The sequence below is a fragment of the Carcharodon carcharias genome, chromosome 7 (assembly GCF_017639515.1).
Source record: "Carcharodon carcharias isolate sCarCar2 chromosome 7, sCarCar2.pri, whole genome shotgun sequence".
In the NCBI taxonomy this organism is placed as follows: domain Eukaryota; kingdom Metazoa; phylum Chordata; class Chondrichthyes; order Lamniformes; family Lamnidae; genus Carcharodon; species Carcharodon carcharias.
The window spans coordinates 178,226,906-178,245,489 of record NC_054473.1 but is presented as its reverse complement, the minus strand read 5'-3'; the positions used below and the strand labels follow the sequence as shown (position 1 = coordinate 178,245,489).

Genomic DNA, 18,584 nt, shown 5'->3' with positions numbered 1-18,584 from the left:
TAGTATTTGAAATTAATTTTCCAGCTCCATTTTGAACTTTTATTAACATGCCATGGTAAAAATCCACTGTTGGTACTGGACAACCGCTGAGGACACAAGGGGCAGCATGCTCTGTCTGCTGGCAAGGTAGGATGGGCATTTAATTAGGCAGGATAGTGGCATACCTGAACCCTGCTGCCTTCCCACCTCCGCCAGAATTTCTTGGTGGGAAGGACCATGGTCGACCATCCCACTCCGCTGCCAACTAAGGCCTTTAAGTGGCTAATAGAATGATGAGTTGATCTGTTTTTCGTGAGAGAGGATTATTAATCAGGACACTAAGCTGTTGTTTCCCATTGACCTTTCCGCTTGGGAGTTAAAATGAATAGCTCGCACGTGAAGGATCGATTCTTAACTTGAGGTTTTGAGGATGGAGTGGCAAATAATCGAGGCAGAGAAACATACTGGCCAGATCTCAGGGCACAGAAACTGCTCACCCAGTAGAGAGGTGTAGGAGGAAGTGGGTGTTGCCCAAGGCAACGGAGGCCCATGATATCCTTGTAGGAGTCAGGGACGACATTCTTGCTTCTCCTGGCCCACAAAGAAAAGTTAGTGCTGATCTTTCTATAACACCGGCTGGGTGTATGGCAGGTTTTGCTGGTTGACATTCAGGCTAGCAGCTCATTGAAATTTCCTGTGGCCCCTACTTGAGCATAAGGCTCCAACTAGCATATGTTAATGAGACATCTACCTAACTCAGATAAACACCTCAGCCACTCAGATGACCCATATCCCATGACAAAAAGAGTTGCTTAGTTCTAAACAGTCATTTTTCCTGCCTTCCAGCAAATGGAAGGAGTTAAACACGTCCCCCACCCCAACTCCCATTATGTTCTTCTGTTCAACATAAACGTATTAACACAGATTAGTGAAACAATAATGTGGGCTCTTTATTTGAAGGTAAGACTATATATAGATAATGTTCACTGGGAAACTGTGAGGCACGTCTGACTTCTACCCTACTGCTTGCTGCCTGCCTACAAGCCATGGGACTGATACATCATCTCCTGGTGAGGTATGTAATGATTGACGGTAGTTTAAGAAATGCATCCTTAAAAGTACATACACATCATAGCAAAGCACCTCCCACTGTCCCCACCCCACCTTCGATTGTCAATGGATATTATAGCCAAACCCAATAAATACACACTAACAACAACCACCTCCATTTAAGCTGCTGATGCTGCTTGAAGCTACGCCTGACAGGAGATTTGCTGTCATGGTATGTCTCACTCATTTGTCTTATGCCATCCTTACACACCCACTGTAGCTCGTCTTCGACCATTCTGTGGTATCCATTATCCAACTTTGCCTAGGTCACTCCTCTTTTTCCCGCTGCCCTCCACTATGCCCTCGAGAAGAGATTTTTGTAACTTTTCAGTTTTGACCAAATGGGCCAAATACTGACATTTGCTTTTCTGGATTTCACTTTTTAGAGTTTTCTTTTTCTTGCAATTTCAAGCACTCCATCGGTTTTATGGTTTGTGCCTGGAATTTTGAACACATCTTGGCATTCAAAGGCCTCTTTTTTTCCACAGGTCTTTATTAATTGTCCAGGTTTCTGAGGTATACAGGAAAGTGGATAGAATGTATCATCTTAAGAGTTTTTTCCTTGTTATAAGCTTGAGCGTTCTCGTTGTTAACACATCCATCATCTTCACAAAATTACACTTCTGACTATCCCTTTCCTTCTTCTAATTTTGACATTGCATCTGTTATCTGCTGTTATCATTTGTCTTAAATAGACAAACTTATCTTCTTGTTCCAATGTGATCCAATCAACTTCAATCTCCACTCTAGTTTCTTCTAATGTATTCCTTCTAACTGCCATTGTTTTTGTCTTTTTGATGCTCATATTCAATCCATATTCTAAACTTCTAGATTTTACTTGATCTATGATATTTTGTAGGGCCTCTTCTGATCCTGCGAGTAGTGCTGTGTTGTCAGTGTACCACAAGTTTACCATGTTCTTGGCTCCAATTTTTAACCCCTAGAAATATATCTACTTATTTGAATACTTGTTCTGTGTACAGATAGAATAATTTGTGCGACAGTACACAGCCTTGTCGTGCTCCTCTCTTGACTTGAAACCTCTCTGTCCAACATCTAGCCTGATGTTCAGTCTTTGGACCCAGTATAGGCTCTGGATAAATCACACATCTTTACTGTCAATGTCACACTTCAGCAACATGTCTGTTAGGTTAAATATGCACTTGTTCCTACTTCAGGTATAAATCCAGACTCTTTCACCATCTCTGCTTCAAATGTTATTTCTTTGTTTTGATTTTCATGACCCACTTAACAAGATGACTCATTAAGCTTATAGTTCTAAATTGATTGCACTCCATTGCTTTGGGTTTCTTGGCTAATCACAAATAGTGAATTTCTCAAGTCACTTGGGATGTATCCTTTGGTATAGATTTGATCACAAATTTCTGTTATCACTTCTAATTCTGTGTCTCCAAGGGTTTTTTAGATGTTCTGTTGTTACTTCATCCATGCCTGGAGCTTTTCCTGTACTCATCAAATTCAAATCATTCTTTATCTCAGATATTGTAATGTTTGTCCATTGTTTGCCTCTGTCTTGAGGATTCCCTCAATTCAGATTGTCACACAATGTGCTTATATATTCTGTCCATCCTTTTTGCTACTGCATCCTTTCAAACAATATTTTACCAGTGTTATCGTCTAAGCACCCACTATCTTTTATCCCTTTCTTTCTGTCTAAGGTTTCACCTTCTGATGCACAACTCTCATTTTGTGATTTCTTTCCAGTTCTAATACTTCATCATACATCTCATATCATTTCTCTTTAGCCTGCCTACATGCATTTTTTATTTACTTTTCAATGTGTGTTTATTTTATATAGTGCCTTTAATGTAGTAAAATATCCCAAGGCGCTTCACAGAAACTACTTTTTTTTTTAGACAAAGTTTGGTAGTCACTTAAGATATTGGGAAAGGTGACTAAAAGTTTGATCAAAATGGCAAATTTAAAGGGGGAATGAGAGTAAGTTTAGGTAGAGAATTTCACTGTTTAGGGCCCAGCCAGCTAACCTAACGCACAATTTAATGCGATACTATTGGCATCATCCAATGCAATGTGATATCAAGTTTATAAAAATGGATGTATATCTTTCACATCGACCCATTGGCTGGGAGTAGAGAAATATTAAGTTCAGTCAGAGCAACAGGCTTCTGATCTTGTAATTGTTCCAGCAATTGGCAATGACAACAGGTCGTCATAGAAGTGACCTCTATGTATCCTTCTTTGTTTGACAGCAACTGAAATAGCTTCACAAGGACACGCAGCTGATTCTCTGTTGCACTATTGTGGGGTGGTAAAAAAGCAAGCAAGCAACTTGCTTTGTTTTGCAAGTAATTGTTTGCTTTTCAATTTTCTTTGCTTCCCTCTGCTGACTCATGCTAGACATGGAGCTTCCAGAGGTAGATGTAATCATATAGTAACTTGTCATTACAAATGTTCCTTGCTTTAGTGTCAATTTAAGCCGGTGGAGACTTTACTTTCAGCTTTGACACAAATGATCAATTAAACATTGTTTTAAACAATTGTTTTTTTGTCAGACTGCTCTAGCTAAGTGAAGATGAAGCTTATTGGCTGAATAGCTATATATAGTTTGAGGATCAACATTTTCATCCAATCCTGGATTAAAAACAGCACCAAAATAAAAGTTTTAATCTTGCAAATCTTCAAACAATAAAGAAAACCTTGCGTTTGTACAACAGCTTTCATGACCTCGAGCCATTCCAAAGTGCTTTACAGAAAATGAAGTACTTTTGAAGTGTAATTATCGCCATATTATAGAAATGTGGCAACCATTCTGCGCACAGCATGGTCCAAGAAACCACAATGTGATAAAAGGCTATAAGAACTGTTTGTGATCTTGGTTGAGGGATAAATGTTGGTTAGAACGCCAGGGACACCACCCCCAGAAGTCATTGTTTTAAAACAGTTGGCAAAGGGCCTGGAGGGGAAGATTAGACTTTTTTTTCACTTGGTTAGAATGCTCAACTTGAAAATGTAGAGGAAGTTGATTCCATAACTTTAAGAGAATTGGAGAGATAATTCAGGGTGAGAGGTTTACAGAGTTAAGGTCAAAAAAATGACTAAACATGGTTGCCCATTTTCAGAAAGCCAGCGCTGACATGACAAGTTCTAAGGGCCTCATTTTATGCTGTAAGTTGATATCTGCAATTGTTTTCCATGGAGGATGGACATAGCCCACCTGCCACCAACATATGGCAACTTTCCAGCAACCCTAATGAAACTTATTCCCCCCCCCCCCCCATTTTATTTTCTGGCCCATGGACACTGAGACCAGTGGCAGCACTCCTACCAACCCAGCTGAAATCAGGTAACTTCAGTAAAACTCAGGGGCTTAGACTGAGGCCTTCCTGGATTATACGTGTCAGTACACAGTGAGTAGTGGCATGAGTTCAGGCATGAGAGAAAATATCAGCTGGAAAATAAACTTTTTTTTGCCTGCAGGGTAAATTTAATTTTCTTTCTCCAAAGGTGTATCTTAAGTGGTCATTATTGTAAAATATACCTGCAGTTTGTTTTAACGCTCAGGGAGTAAAGTGGAAGCTTTCTCTGCAGAAATTTGGAAGATTTCTCTGCAGAAATGATCTGATGATGTAATGAATGAAATCTCCCATCTACAGAAACTTCCATTTCGTTGCATTATGAGTATTAAATCACTTTATACAGCGGTAAATTTCATAGGTCCCTCAAATGAGGTTTTAAATCAAGGTCCCATCTTCCCAATTTGTACATATTCCCACATGATGCTATCTGAAGGTCAGGGCAGCTCTCTGCAGTTCCAGTCATTATCCCTCAACCAGCATTACCAAATTGGGTAGTTTATCTGTTAATAGCCAAATTACCTATCTCGTTGCTATTTGTGGGAGTCTGCTGAGTGCAAATTGACTCCCACTTATCCTACTTTACAACAGTGACTGCACTTCCAAAAATATTACTACATTGGCTGTAAAAAAAAAAAACCCTTTGGAGCATCCGGAGGTTATGAAAGGCACATTATGAATGCAAGTTATTAATCGCTGATTCCTATGGTGTTGCATTCAAATCTTGCATTTAGACATTTGAAACATTTTATAGAGTGGTTATTTTCTGCCAATAGAGAGGCACCACACATCATGGAAGTAGTGGAACTCAACAGGTGAATATAGAAGTGTTGCTGCCATTGGATGTGGTAGCCAATGGCTGCTGGCAGCTTGAGCAACTGAAACACTCTGTCCCACATGTACTGACCTGTAAGTCCTCCAGCAGCTTTCAACTCTCGTATAGTTCAACCTGCCATAAGTTTCCTGCACTTTGTAGGGTAGTGTTTCCAGAGAAATGAGCAGAAGGATAAGTTGGGCTTTTGGAGAAATTGTCCGCTTAACAAAAGACTATGGATAAGCATGGGATATGAAACCTCATGAGGGGGAATAAAGGTGCATTAAAGTGGTGGGTTGGTAGTATATGTAACCATGCAAGGAGCTAACTCCACCTCCCCCCCTCCTATTGGAGTGTAAGGAAGCAGATGCTTTCATTGTTTGGCCACCAATATTTGGAGTGCTAACCCACCTCTGAGCTAGCGTAGGTTGAATGAATGTCTTCATGACATCAGGGAGCAGATCCATTGAATGATCCCTTGGATTCATAGAGCTGCCAGCAATTGGATACAAATTCAGGAATATAGCATTTTAAAAAAAACTGTAACCACAGATTCCATATTCAGCTAGTTTGTGGATCTATTTTCATTGTTACCTCAAACAAAAAAATGGAAGCACCAAATGCTAAAGCTTGGTTCATTTTGGATTTTTCCAAATATCTGAACATCGGAATCCATCTGCTAAATATTCACCTCATCTCTATCATGCTGCTTTTATTGCACTGATGCAAGAAGGTGAGCTGTTTGAGGACTGAAGATTTGAATACCCACGACCTATTTGCAATAGATGTGGCAGCACAGTAATCTCAATGCACCACTGGAGTAACACCCTGTGTTGACTGGAGTTTCCAGGGACAGGATAAGGCTGAGCAATAATTCAAGAGGACGGTGGAGAAAGGGAGCAAAAAGTAGCAGTGGAAAACACCTTGAACCCAAGGGCTCTGTAGTATCTGTATCTCTGTGCCTTTTGAGATTTGGTGGCCTTTATTCTTGCATACTCCAGGTCATTGGAATGGCCTTGCAGATCCCACTTTCATCCCTCCACTGAGCACTGGTATCTTATGTTGTCCAGCATGATCACGGCAGAGGAAGTGGGAGCAATCAATGCCCCACTATCATTGCCTCCTCCTTTACTGGCAAGCCTCCACGAGGTAAGTGGAACCTTTAGTCACCTTCCTCAGCAGCAATTCCCTCTCCATCAGTCTTGGAGTAGGGGGACATGTACTGGGTTCTGCCTTATTTCCCAGCCCTACCATATTACACAACCCACGGATGTTGACAACCCTTGAGGAAACTGAGGGAGCCATATGTCCAGTGGTCTACTAGTTGTGTGGAATCAAGTTCCTAAGCTCCATTTCTGCATAGTTTGACTATGGGGAAACTCTAAATTTTGAACGTTATGAATGCAGATCTGAAAGTGTAGACTGTATTCATCTACCAAATCATTCTAGATTTCAGTACAATGCAAGATATTTACAGAGAAGCAACAGAACGTTGGCCAGAAGTCACTCCTAGATTCCTATGTTTAAAGGGAAGGGTATCCTCTATAATTATAATTATAGTCTGCTGTTATATTCAGGATGGTGCGTGGTTTGGAGGGGAATTTCAAGGCATTGGTATTCCATTCTGTCTGCTGCCCTTGTCCTTCTAGATGATAGTGGCAGTGCTGGAGGTGCTGTCTAAGGAGCCTTGGTGTGTTTCTGACATTGACATGAATGGAAGCCCTCCAGTCTGCTGATGGCATAGTGCCACACTGCTGGCTAAGTGGCACATTCTGAGCAGTTGCAAAGCTGCTTTGATGTAGGAGCAGCATAGTTTGCAATGCATTCTTCATGATCAATGGTGGGTTTTCTTTACTCTGCTGTCATCGTGTGTTTTTGATTATCACATGGCCAGAATTTTATGTTGCAGGGTCGGGTGCGTGGCCGACCTGACTTCCCATGAAATCATGCGAGAAAGCGTCGGGTGTGTGTCCCGAAGTCATTGCGCCATCGTGCCATACGTTATTGGCACAGCCGATGGTAAATGCTGATTTGTTCAAATCCCAGAGGGAAACTTGAAACAACTGCCGCAACTAATTTTGCAATTTGTATGTTTCAAGATGTGGGCTTTGAATTCAGTAGTAGTAAGAGCATAAAGTTTTATTGGTTTTTACAAAATTAGATCAAACATTTATTAACAAAAATGACTTTTTAAGCACATACATGTGTCTACAAATTACTACTATGATAACTTCTAAATCCCCCTAATTAATCTGACTCCCAGTTACACCTCCATTAAAGCAACAGTAAGACACAGATTTTAAAGGACCCAGGCTAAGAAATATGATACCATGAACAATCCAATTCAAAGTGAGTTTTCTTAACTTCAGTTCATTATAGATGGAGGCTGAAGGCTTTTCACACTAGTTAGATCTAAAAATGCCTTATGCATCTTAAAAATCTTACACACAGCCTTTGCTCCTTTGTACATATTTTCCCCTTTGAATGCAAATTCCCATTGTTTCACTGTCTTTGAACTTTACCTTTCTAATAATAAAAATCTCTTATAGTACTAAGTTTACTAGTAATCTTTGGGGAAAAATAAACACACTGGGCAACATTTTCCCCCTGTCCGGGGGTGGGGGGTGGGGAGGGGGGGTGCAGGGGGGTGGTGCGGTGGTGCAGGGGGGAGTGTGGAAGTGCAGACGGGCTTCTGATTGTTGCCCCCAGTTGGGCGCATGCTGCCATTTTATGTGGGCAGGCCAATTAAGGCCCGCTCAGCTTGACATCCGCCAGCAAGCACTATGCACTCCCTGTGTGGGCAGGGGCAGGATTCCCTCAACCGGGAGTGTGCTCTTTCGCGCATGCACACGAAAGAGCACAGAGCTCCCTGAGGGTAAACGCTGCCTCAGGGAGATCGGCTCCGAATTAAAAATTGTAATACAAATGATAGGAAAATTTCCCTGATGTCCCCTCATGTGACACTGTCACATGAGTTGGGACATGTCCATAGCTTTTTATGAGACTTTTATTAAAAATGTAAATACCCTCACCAGTGGATGAGGTTTGATGCTTTATCTGAAGCCTGCCTGAGCTCCCGGCCAACCTGCCAACCTTAAGGTTGGATGGGCAAGTCCAAAAATGACATCTGAAATAAAGTTTGCAGCCCTTCCTGTCTGTTACAAGCCATTTTTATTCCCAACACCTATGAGAATCCTAAAAGCACATCCAGACCATGAAATATAGTACCATCTTTAAATGGTGGCCATGTTTACACAATTTGAACATAGAACACGTTTCAACTGAAACGATATCATCACTGACAGTTCCCCTTTTTATGGTGCTGTAAACTTCCACTAGTGGGTGCCACTTCTGGGTGCCCCCCCCCACCCCTGCCGAGCCCCCTACCTGTCGCTGGCAGTGGCATTAGAGGCAGCCTGCTGAGCGATGTTCTGTTGGTCCAATGACAGTTGTGGACGTCCTTTGTGCAGGCACCACCTGGGAGGGAGCTTCCAGCATCATGGCTGGGCACTCCTCCGTTGTCACAGCCTCATCAGATGCCATGGGCACTGGCAGAGGGTGGAGGAGCTGCTGCCTTCATCTGGAATGCCCTGAAAGGAGCCCACAGATACAACATGCAGCTGGCCTTCCAGAGTGAGGATGGTTTGAAACCCCTTAATCACCATCAATGGAGGGTACCTACCAGAGTGACTATGTACCTCATCTATCTCTCATGCTGGTGGGTGCCCTGCCTCTCCATGAGAGTCACCACCCCCTCAATGGAGGAGGCTGTACACTCGGAGCTCCGGGTCAATGCAGTGCTCACATTCCACATGGACTCTTCCATGACAGAGACCATGACATGCAAACCCTCCGGGATCTCTGCCAGATTCTCCCATGCGTCCTGCTAGACATCCAGCATCTGCCACTTGATGGTCAATTCCAGAGGCTCATCATCTGCCTCGGAATCAGCATCGTCCTGCTCTCTGACTGCTGTGTCCTGGGCACTCTGCCTCTGTCGGCTCCTTAAGCGAGTGTGATGTGCCCTCACCACTGTGCACTACCAACTGATCCGACACGGTATTGCCCACTGATGTGCCTGTATCTGTGCTGGTAATTGGTTCAGAGCAATGATGTCATGTGTGCATCTGTCCACGGCTCCTTACGTGTCAAGGGGAGGGCCTACAGGGCCTATCAGGCATCATGAGGATGGCACTTCTAAGGAAGGAGCAGAATATGTCAGTTCATTACATTGTAACAAAGTGTGCATTTTTTTTACTCGCTCATGGTATATGGACATCCCTGGCAAGGCCACATTTATTGCCCACCCTAATTGCCCTTGAGAAGGTGGTGGTGAGCTGCCTTCTTGAACTGCTGCAGTCCATGTGGTGTAGGTACACCCAGAGTGCTGTTAAGGATGGAGTTCTAGAATTTTGACCCAGCAACTGTGAAGGAACAGTGATATATTTCCAAGTCAGGGTGGTGAGTGGCTTGGAGGGGAACTTGCAGAGGTGGTGTTTTCCCTTCTAGATGGTAGTGGTCCTGGGTTTGGAAAGTGATTTCGAAGGAGGCTTGGTGAGTTGCTGCATCAACTACGATTGCTTGTCAGAATGCACAACTGCCTCACTGAGACATTGTGATTAGACGAGCAAAGGGGACTGTTGATTAGAACTTCTCGATGCAGATGCTGTAATTCTGCAGCTCCTACACATTTTCCCCAGTCTCTCACCTGTCCACTGAACTCTTACCTTCTTCTGGGGCCCCTGTCTCTACATGACCTATGGACCTTGCTCCACATTTGCATTCCATGTCCAGGGTGTCCAAATTGAACGTGGAAATTATCAGTATCCACCTGTTCGTGTGCGCTCCAGAGCATTATGGCTTCTCTTCTGTACAGGCCAAAAGTGCATTCATTAGTGTGCTGCTATCTATCTCACCTTTCCAGCCTTGCACCCCCCACCCCCAAGGAAATGCAGATTGAGGTGCCTGTCAGATTAACAGAACTCGCCGTTCTATACATGCAAGGCAAGTGGGAAAATCTTCCAGCCTTGGCGCACACAGGGATATATGCCTTTTGGCTCTCTGCATCTCACACCCCCCGAGGACCATGACGAATAGCCACCCTCCAAGAGATCTGTACATTTCCCATGCCAAGTCGGTGCTCACCCCTGTGGAGCGGAGAAGATCATTGAACTGTTTCCGGCACTGGATCCCCGTGCGCTGCACAACAACATACCTGGGCAGCCACCTCCATCCAGGCTGCTGGCTCCTGGTGGGGTGGCCTCCTCTTGCCTTCCTGCAGCATGAGTATGTCACACCAGGCACTCTCTGCCTCCACCAGAGTGCACAGGCACATGTCAGGGAATGGGGGGGCAGAATACCCACTGGCATTGCCTCCCACCCTGGCATGCCCAGAGGGTGCTGAGGCCATCATTCCAGCCAAGCATATGATCTTGCATTCTCTCGTTGAAAGCTCCTCCCCAACACCTGGCAGCATTCAGGGAACTGCCTGTGCTCTTATTAAAGCCCCTACCCCCCACACCCACAGGTTACCATTGCACCCGACGCTTGTCACACTCCCGCCCCTGCCACCAGCTCTGAGCCAATGTCCCGCTGTGCTTCACACTGACTGGCCCTTAATTGGCCAGCCAGTGACATCATGTCCAGGTTGCAATCACAGGCGGGAGTGGATATAACTCATCCACCTCTAGGCTCACCGATCGTGTGGACACAGTGTGCATAAAATTCAGGTCACGGTGATGACATTAGATTCTCACGTCTGATAAAGAGGTGAAGAAGCTCTTGGCAGCTGCTAGCTCACTTGAGAATGTTCAAAAGCAGCCTGGGAGTGCCTCATCTCCGACCAAGCTTTATTATGGAGATGTAAATAAAACCTTTTAATAAAAAAAAATAACCTCCCTTCGATAATTCTCAGAAACATTTTTAAACCCCCTGGTCTTCTCAATGCCTCTTTTTTTAAACCCTTTTTCGGGCCCTGAATTTTCACAGGGCCATTTCCACTGGTTTTCTACAGATTTCCTACCAAAGTTTTTTGATTCGGACAACTCGTACTGAAGTTAAAAGCCTCCAATTTTTTTAGGATTTTTTTTTTCTCTCATCCAGACAGCTGTGTACCATCTTTGAGTGGCTTCTCCGATTCAAATTGGTGGATTATAACAGGGACCCTCTTGTGGCAGTGTGATGTCCTACGCCTGCATATCTCTATGCCTTTTGCATGCTCTTTGGATGTGGAAGATTTCTGGGTGCTTTCGAGGGGTGCTACTGCCACCTCTGTAGAAATTTGTCTTTGCATCAATTCAACTATGAAATGTGGAATAGAGTCACCTGGAGTCTGATGGGAGGAGGTGTGGCAGGTTTGGTTTTTTTTGTCACCATTCTGTGTAGGACAATTACTTTGGTTTGGACCCCTCCTTCTAGAATGACAGGCAATGAAGGCATTGTTACTGTTTGCATGTGGTGGTGCCTTTACTCAGCCTTATTTTCAAGTTAACAGAAAACAATAAGTACTGGTTGCTTAGCATGTCTGCGTGCTGGAGCACGCCAATCCCCCAGCAACTTCTTGCACATCTTCCAGTGACTGACTGGGCCGCTCCTTCTAAACTGCAGTACAGATTTCCTCCCACTGCAACTTTTCAATTTTTGGCTACATTCCAATTACCATGATGTCTGCAGATCTGTCTTTGACCGTATTTGGCCAAAAGCCAAGTTTCAGCACACCGGGTTTGCTTTCAATCATTTCATTGTCCATCGCAGGCCAGATTCTACTGACGGCACTTTCTCTCATCTCAGCACTGAGCAGATCAGCCCAGTTTGTTGCAAGTTTCAACTTGTTATGGCACCTGTGGCTTTTGTAAGTTCTTCAGTCCAATGCCTTTCCCAATCTCTGTAGTCCACAGCCCACCCTTCCTGCTCATTGCATGTGTGGTCACACCACAACCAGCTTTTTTCAGCCTTTTTAAGTTATCTTACAGCATCCACTCTTAAGTGCATTTGTTTAAAAAAGGTTTTACATTTTGGCACTGGGTCACATCTTATTCCCTTCTTGACATCATTTCATCTGTCGTCTTTTACATCATCAATGTGAGTCAAATACCAGAAAGATTAAAATCAAGAATTGAATAACCACTAATACATGAGATACTATCCTTATCGAAGGGTGTATTTCAATACTGGTTCCGATGTCCTACCAGTGAGTTTCTGGGATATTTCTAACTTTCACCAATATTTGACTGTTTCTGTTCTAACTGATAACACCTTTTGTGATCCCTCAATAGACTTCTGCAACCCTGTCACCTGCTCAGGAAGTAAGTCATACCCAAACTTCTCAACACATAACGCAGTTAGCTCATCCGACTTTTTAATTTTGTTTCTGTCGTGGTGGTAAATATTTACAAACTTCCTGCTGGCTATTCTTATAGTTCTTTGGTGAAGCAAAAGGTTGGCTGGGGTAGTGGGCACCAAGTATCTCTCTCCCCATACATATAGGCTCCTTCCCCTGTGGTGACACACTACTTCCCTTCTCCCACATCGGCAGTGTGAGTGAGCTTCAAGCTGGCCTTGATAGTTTCCATGGTACAATTTATCTCAGTGCTACTGAACCCACATGTTGATTGGGAGTTTTTCTCCAGTTGGCAGGGGCATACAATGTTATTCCTCTGGGTATCTCCAGCCATGTTCCTATCATATAGTGAAGCTGGCAGAATTTTTAAAACAAAAACAGAATTACCTGGAAAAACTCAGCAGGTCTGGCAGCATCGGCGGAGAAGAAAAGAGTTGACATTTCGAGTCCTCATGACCCTTCGACAGAACTTGAGTGAGTCCAAGAAAGGGGTGAAATATAAGCTGGTTTAAGGTGTGTTGGGGGGGTGGGGGGGTGGGGGGTGGGGGGGGGTGGGGTTTGGGTGGGGGGAGAGAGAGAAAAGTGGAGGGGGTTGGTGTGGTTGTAGGGACAAACAAGCAGTAATAGAAGCAGATCATCAAAAGATGTCACAAACAACAGAACAAAAGAACACATAGGTGTTAAAGTTGGTGATATTATCTAAACGAATGTGCTAATTAAGAATGGATGGTAGGGCACTCAAGGTATAGCAACACACCGTCTAAGGCCCCAAACATTCCTTTCAAGTGAAGCAGCATTTCACTTGCATTTCCCCCAACTTAGTCTACTGCATTCGTTGCTCCCAATGTGGTCTCCTCTACATTGGAGAGACCAAACGTAAACTGGGCGACCGCTTTGCAGAACACCTGCGGTCTGTCCGCAAGAATGACTCAAACCTCCCTGTCGCTTGCCATTTTAACACTCCACCCTGCTCTCTTGCCCACATGTCTGTCCTTGGCTTGCTGCATTATTCCAGTGAAGCCCAACGCAAACTGGAGGAACAACACCTCATCTTCCGACTAGGCACTTTACAGCCTTCCGGACTGAATATTGAATTCAACAACTTTAGGTCTTGAGCTCCCTCCTCCATCCCCACCCCCTTTCTGTTTCCCCCTTCCTTTTGTTTTTTTCCAATAAATTATATAGATTTTTCTTTTCCCACCTATTTCCATTATTTTTAAATATTTTTAAATCTTTTATGCTCCCCCCACCCCCACTAGAGCTATACCTTGAGTGCCCTACCATCCATTCTTAATTAGCACATTCGTTTAGATAATATCACCAACTTTAACACCTATGTGTTCTTTTGTTCTGTTGTTCGTGACATCTTTTGATGATCTGCTTCTATTACTGCTTGTTTGTCCCTACAACCACACCAACCCCCTCCACTTTTCTCTCTCCCTCTCTCCCCAACCCCCCCCCAACACACCTTAAAACAGCTTATATTTCACCCCTTTCTTGGACTCAAACTCAAGTTCTGTCGAAGGGTCATGAGGACTCGAAACGTCAACTCTTTTCTTCTCCGCCGATGCTGCCAGACCTGCTGAGTTTTTCCAGGTAATTCTGTTTTTGTTTTGGATTTCCAGCATCCGCAGTTTTTTTGTTTTTATCTGGCAGAATTTTTTCTCATTTTGAAGGTTGCCAATGATAGAATTCCAGATGCAAGTGGCTGCTTTATCTTTTTGGTTCTCCATTTGGGACTGGGGTTCCTCGATGGTTCGCAATTCCCCTGAGAGTCCGTAAATCATGTCTACTTATATGAAGGGCCCGACTCTACTAAAATTGTAGGCGGGTTTGAACTGCTCTCCCCCTGCAATGGAGCCAGCGAGGGTAGAAGGACCGACTGCCTGCAGCTTTATCATGCCCCACTGAAAATTGTGGGGAATGGGGGTGAGAATCCAGGAATCGAGTCCTGTCCACCATTTTTAAAGGGTTCTTGAGTCAGCCCGGTTTGGCACAAATTCTGGCCATAAAATGATGTGTGAATAACAAAATCTTAATGCTCCTGATATGGCAAGAGACTACCAAGGGTTATGAGTGGCATAGAGTTGACCTGAAAATGCACATTGAGAGACATATATTGTGGGAGCCACTGCTGTGAACAGCTACCACTCTGGAAATCAAGCAAGTTGTCCTGATATAGGTTCATGTTATCACTTGTAGATCTACAGGAGGTGCTACTGAGAGTTAAGCTCACAAAGAAAACACTCTTTTCCTTCTTGCAGATAATGAAGAATATATTTCATCAATCTTTCAATGCATACAAAACAGATATAGAGCCCAGGGTGAATGACTTGACAATCCACCTCTTGCAATGCAGCCGAAGACTATTCGAGATCATGTTGTCACACAGAAGGGTCACAGCAGCCTACATCGAAGGAGATAATGTTGCAGTCACCATAGAGGGAGAAGCAGCTAGAGTGCTAAACTTTGATACAGGTAAAGAGGTGACTGTGCAATGAAGGTGAAATTCCTTATAATTGTTCTGTCATGGTTTCCCAGGAGTTCTGTGGGTAAATGCACCGCTAGAAGATTCCAGGGACAATCCCTGAGTCTCTGGGTTGGTCTATCTCAGCTGATGAGGTTAGAATTCTATAGTTGGCTCAAGCAATGGTTAATTTGCCTCTTTTCCCACCCAGCTTGCACCAGTCCAGACTTCACCCAGTGACTCTGACTTTCTGGGAACTGTGGATGTCACTTGAGGACAGGCTTTGGCTTGGTTCCAAAAAAATCAAGTGACTTACTGACCTGCACCATCCTAGGTCCTCACATGGAGAAACAAAAATGCCCAAACCAGAGGCCACTGATTAAGGTAGCTGGCAAACAAAGCAATGGTAACATGGAAAATTAATGCAGTGAGTTGTTAGGATCTAGAATGCACTTGCCCGAGGGGTAATGGAAGCCTTCAAAAGTGAATTGAATAATTTTCTGAAGAGAGGGAATGGGACTACGTTAGTTGTTCTTGCAAAGAGCTGGCATGGATATGAGGGGCCAAATGGCTTTCTGTGCTGTAACCATTCTATGGTTCTATGATTTTGACCGGGTTTCCCGGGAAACCTGTTGGGTAAAAGGAGGCAAGGAGGGCTGGATCCATCTGGTGTGTGGATTTACAATGTTGCTCTTGGGTCAGAAGGAGCAGGAGTCTTGCGGGATGTCTGGGAAGCCCATACTCCTGGGTTTCCAGTCCTGAACTCCTCCCTCCCCACAAATATCTGGCTTAGAGTCTGAGCATGAATCAGTTAGCCCCTTAGTTTTGATATTTTTGAGTTACTGAGATATTTGGGAACAGTGCACTAAGATGGTGACAAAATAAAAATCTAAAGCACTTTTAACCTGTGTTGTTAAACTGAGGTCTCATCACCCATTCAGGTAGCCGTATTAGAACCCATTGTACTTCTCGAAGAAGATCAAGACCCTGGTCTCTTGGCCATTAGTTATGTAACATTACTAAAACAGATCTGCTAGTCATTTATCTCACTGCTGTTTGTGCGACTTTGCTTGGTAAGAGTTATCTACCACACTTGTTCAATTTACAACTGTGACTATACATATAAGAAAAGCAATTGCCCATGGAGTCCATTTGGGCTTGCCTGAGGATAAGTAGATGCAATAATATTAAGTGTGTAGAATGCAATGAATAAAATCTGAATTAACGTAATGTTTTGATTCAAACGCCTTGATAAACTGGTTTTGTATTTATGGATATTGTCATGTGCTGCATGTACCTGATAATTGGTGTCATTTTGGTTTTGATTTGATGTAGTCACATATCTTTCTGCTTGCTTGCAGGCTGTGGAGTTAACCTTGGGCTTAAGGGCCTGGAGTCCTTGGATGAATTTATTTACAAAATGGCAACAGCAGTTGACCAAAACGATGTTTTTGAAGCACTCTCTGAAAAGATAAGACACTCAAAGCAAATTGCGGAGGACTTCCGCCTTAATGGCTTGACTGTGACCATGTTTCAGTGAGACTGCGGGGAGCAAAATGTCTCTGGAGATATCACAACTGCATGGATGGACCAAGAATGAGTAACATGCAAGAATCCTTTGAGCTCTTTGCTGTGTGGCTCATGAGAGACTGTTGGTAGAGGACATTTGCTCTATCGATAGAAGTGGTTACTATAGAGTGGGCCAGGTTTGGCAAAAGTAAAATTAATTTTAGAGGCTCCATTTTGGGTAAAGAGCACAAAACTAAGGAAATAATTGTTGGAAACACAGAATTATTCATATCTATATCTGGTTGCAGAAGAGCATCAGTCATAAAGTGCTTTAAACTGAGATTTTTCATAGTTTACATTATAATTCCACTTGCTAATAAAAAAAATCTCTACACACAGTTCCCCAGTGATTAGTTCATGAAAAATCAATCAGTATTTGAGAATTTCTGAATCATAATCTCTAGTGCTCATGAATTAGATCAATCAGTATCAAAGCATTGGCAGCCGCTAACCCTTATTCTAAAAATCTGTGCACCTCTGTATTAACAGTGTGGTCCTGCTGACTATTTGTAAGGCGCTGATGTAACAGGAACTTGAGTATTCCAAGATATAGATCTATGGTATATCCAAGAGAATCTAACTTATAAACTCTAATGGGATGCCCATCAGAATTAAGGTGGAGGAGTTTTATGGTGTATTTATCAAACTCAAGGTTATGCGAAATTATCATCATGGATTATGGTGAGGTCAAGAACATTGGGCCTGTCTACAGTGTTGTTATGTATTAGGGCGCACTAGTTCATCAGATTCTATGCTTGCTTAAGCAGTTCCCTATGTGCTTGAATATGGAGATTACTTATGAGTAACTTATAGTACTTTTCTATTATAAATGTTGCATAGCAAACCCAATAGTTTGCATTGATATAGTGCCTGCATCATGAAATGTCCCAAGACATTTTGCAGGCATACAGAAATGAACAGAGAGTCAAAGGGGAAATTGGAAAGAATGTAGGCACGTAGGAAATAGGGGCAGGAGTAGGCCATTCAGCCCCTTGAGCCTACAAGACCATAAGACATAGGAGAAGAAGCAGGCCTTTCAGCCCATCGAGTCTGCTCTGCCATTCAATGAGATGATGGCTGACCTGATAATGCTGAATTCCACTTTCCTGTCTTTTCCCCATAAACCTTGATTCTCTTACTGATTAAATCCCTATCTCAGCCTTGAATATACTTACCAACCCAACCTCTACAGCCCTCTGCGGTAGAGAATTCCACAAATTCACTGCATCAGAAGAAATTCCTCCTCATTTCTCTCTTAATCTGAGTAAGGGGTCGCCCATTTATGTCCACTGGTCTTAAACTCTCCCACAAGGGGAAACAACCTCCCAACATCGACCCTGCCAAGGCACCAAAGAACCTTGGGTTTCAATAAGGTCGCCTCTCGTTCTTCTAAACTCCAATGTGTACAGGCCCAACCTACTCAACCTTTCCTCAGAAGAAAATCCCTCCATACCTAGGATCAACCTAGTGAACCTTTTCTGGACTGCCTCCAATGCCAGTATATCTTTCCTTAGATAAGGGAACCAAAACTGTTCAGTATGCTTGGTGTGGTCTAACTAGTGCCTTGTATAGTTTTAGCAAGACTTCACTATTTTTGTACTCCATTCCCTTTTGAAATAAAGACCAACATTCCATTTGCCTTCCCTTGTACTTGTATGCTAGCTTTTTGTGATTCATGCATGAAGATTCCCAAATCCCTCTGCTGCAGCTTTCTGCAGTCTTTCTCCATTTAAATAATATTCAGCTCCTCCATTCTTCCTGCCAAAGTGCATGACCTCACATTTTCCCACATTATATTCCATCTGCCAAGTTTTTGCCCACTCACTTAAGCTGCCTATATCCCTCTGTAGACTCTTTATGTCATCCTTACCACTTGCCTTCCCACCTATTTTTGTGTCACCTGCAAACTTGGTGATAGTGCATTCACTTCCCTCATCCAAGTCATTAATATGTTGTAAATAATTGTGGCCC

General features: G+C 43.3%; 1 protein-coding gene across 1 annotated transcript in view; it reads left to right on the top strand.

Moving 5' to 3' along the window:
* si:dkey-234i14.6 overlaps positions 1-16,976 on the top strand; it is a 137,052-nt gene extending 120,076 nt beyond the window's left edge. Inside the window, exons 4-5 of the mRNA XM_041192130.1 lie at positions 14,842-15,055; positions 16,406-16,976. Coding sequence (XP_041048064.1) covers positions 14,842-15,055; positions 16,406-16,584 — 393 coding nt within the window. The 3' untranslated portion in view covers positions 16,585-16,976. The remainder of the gene's footprint in view (positions 1-14,841; positions 15,056-16,405) is intronic.
* Positions 16,977-18,584: the final 1,608 nt, after the last annotated feature.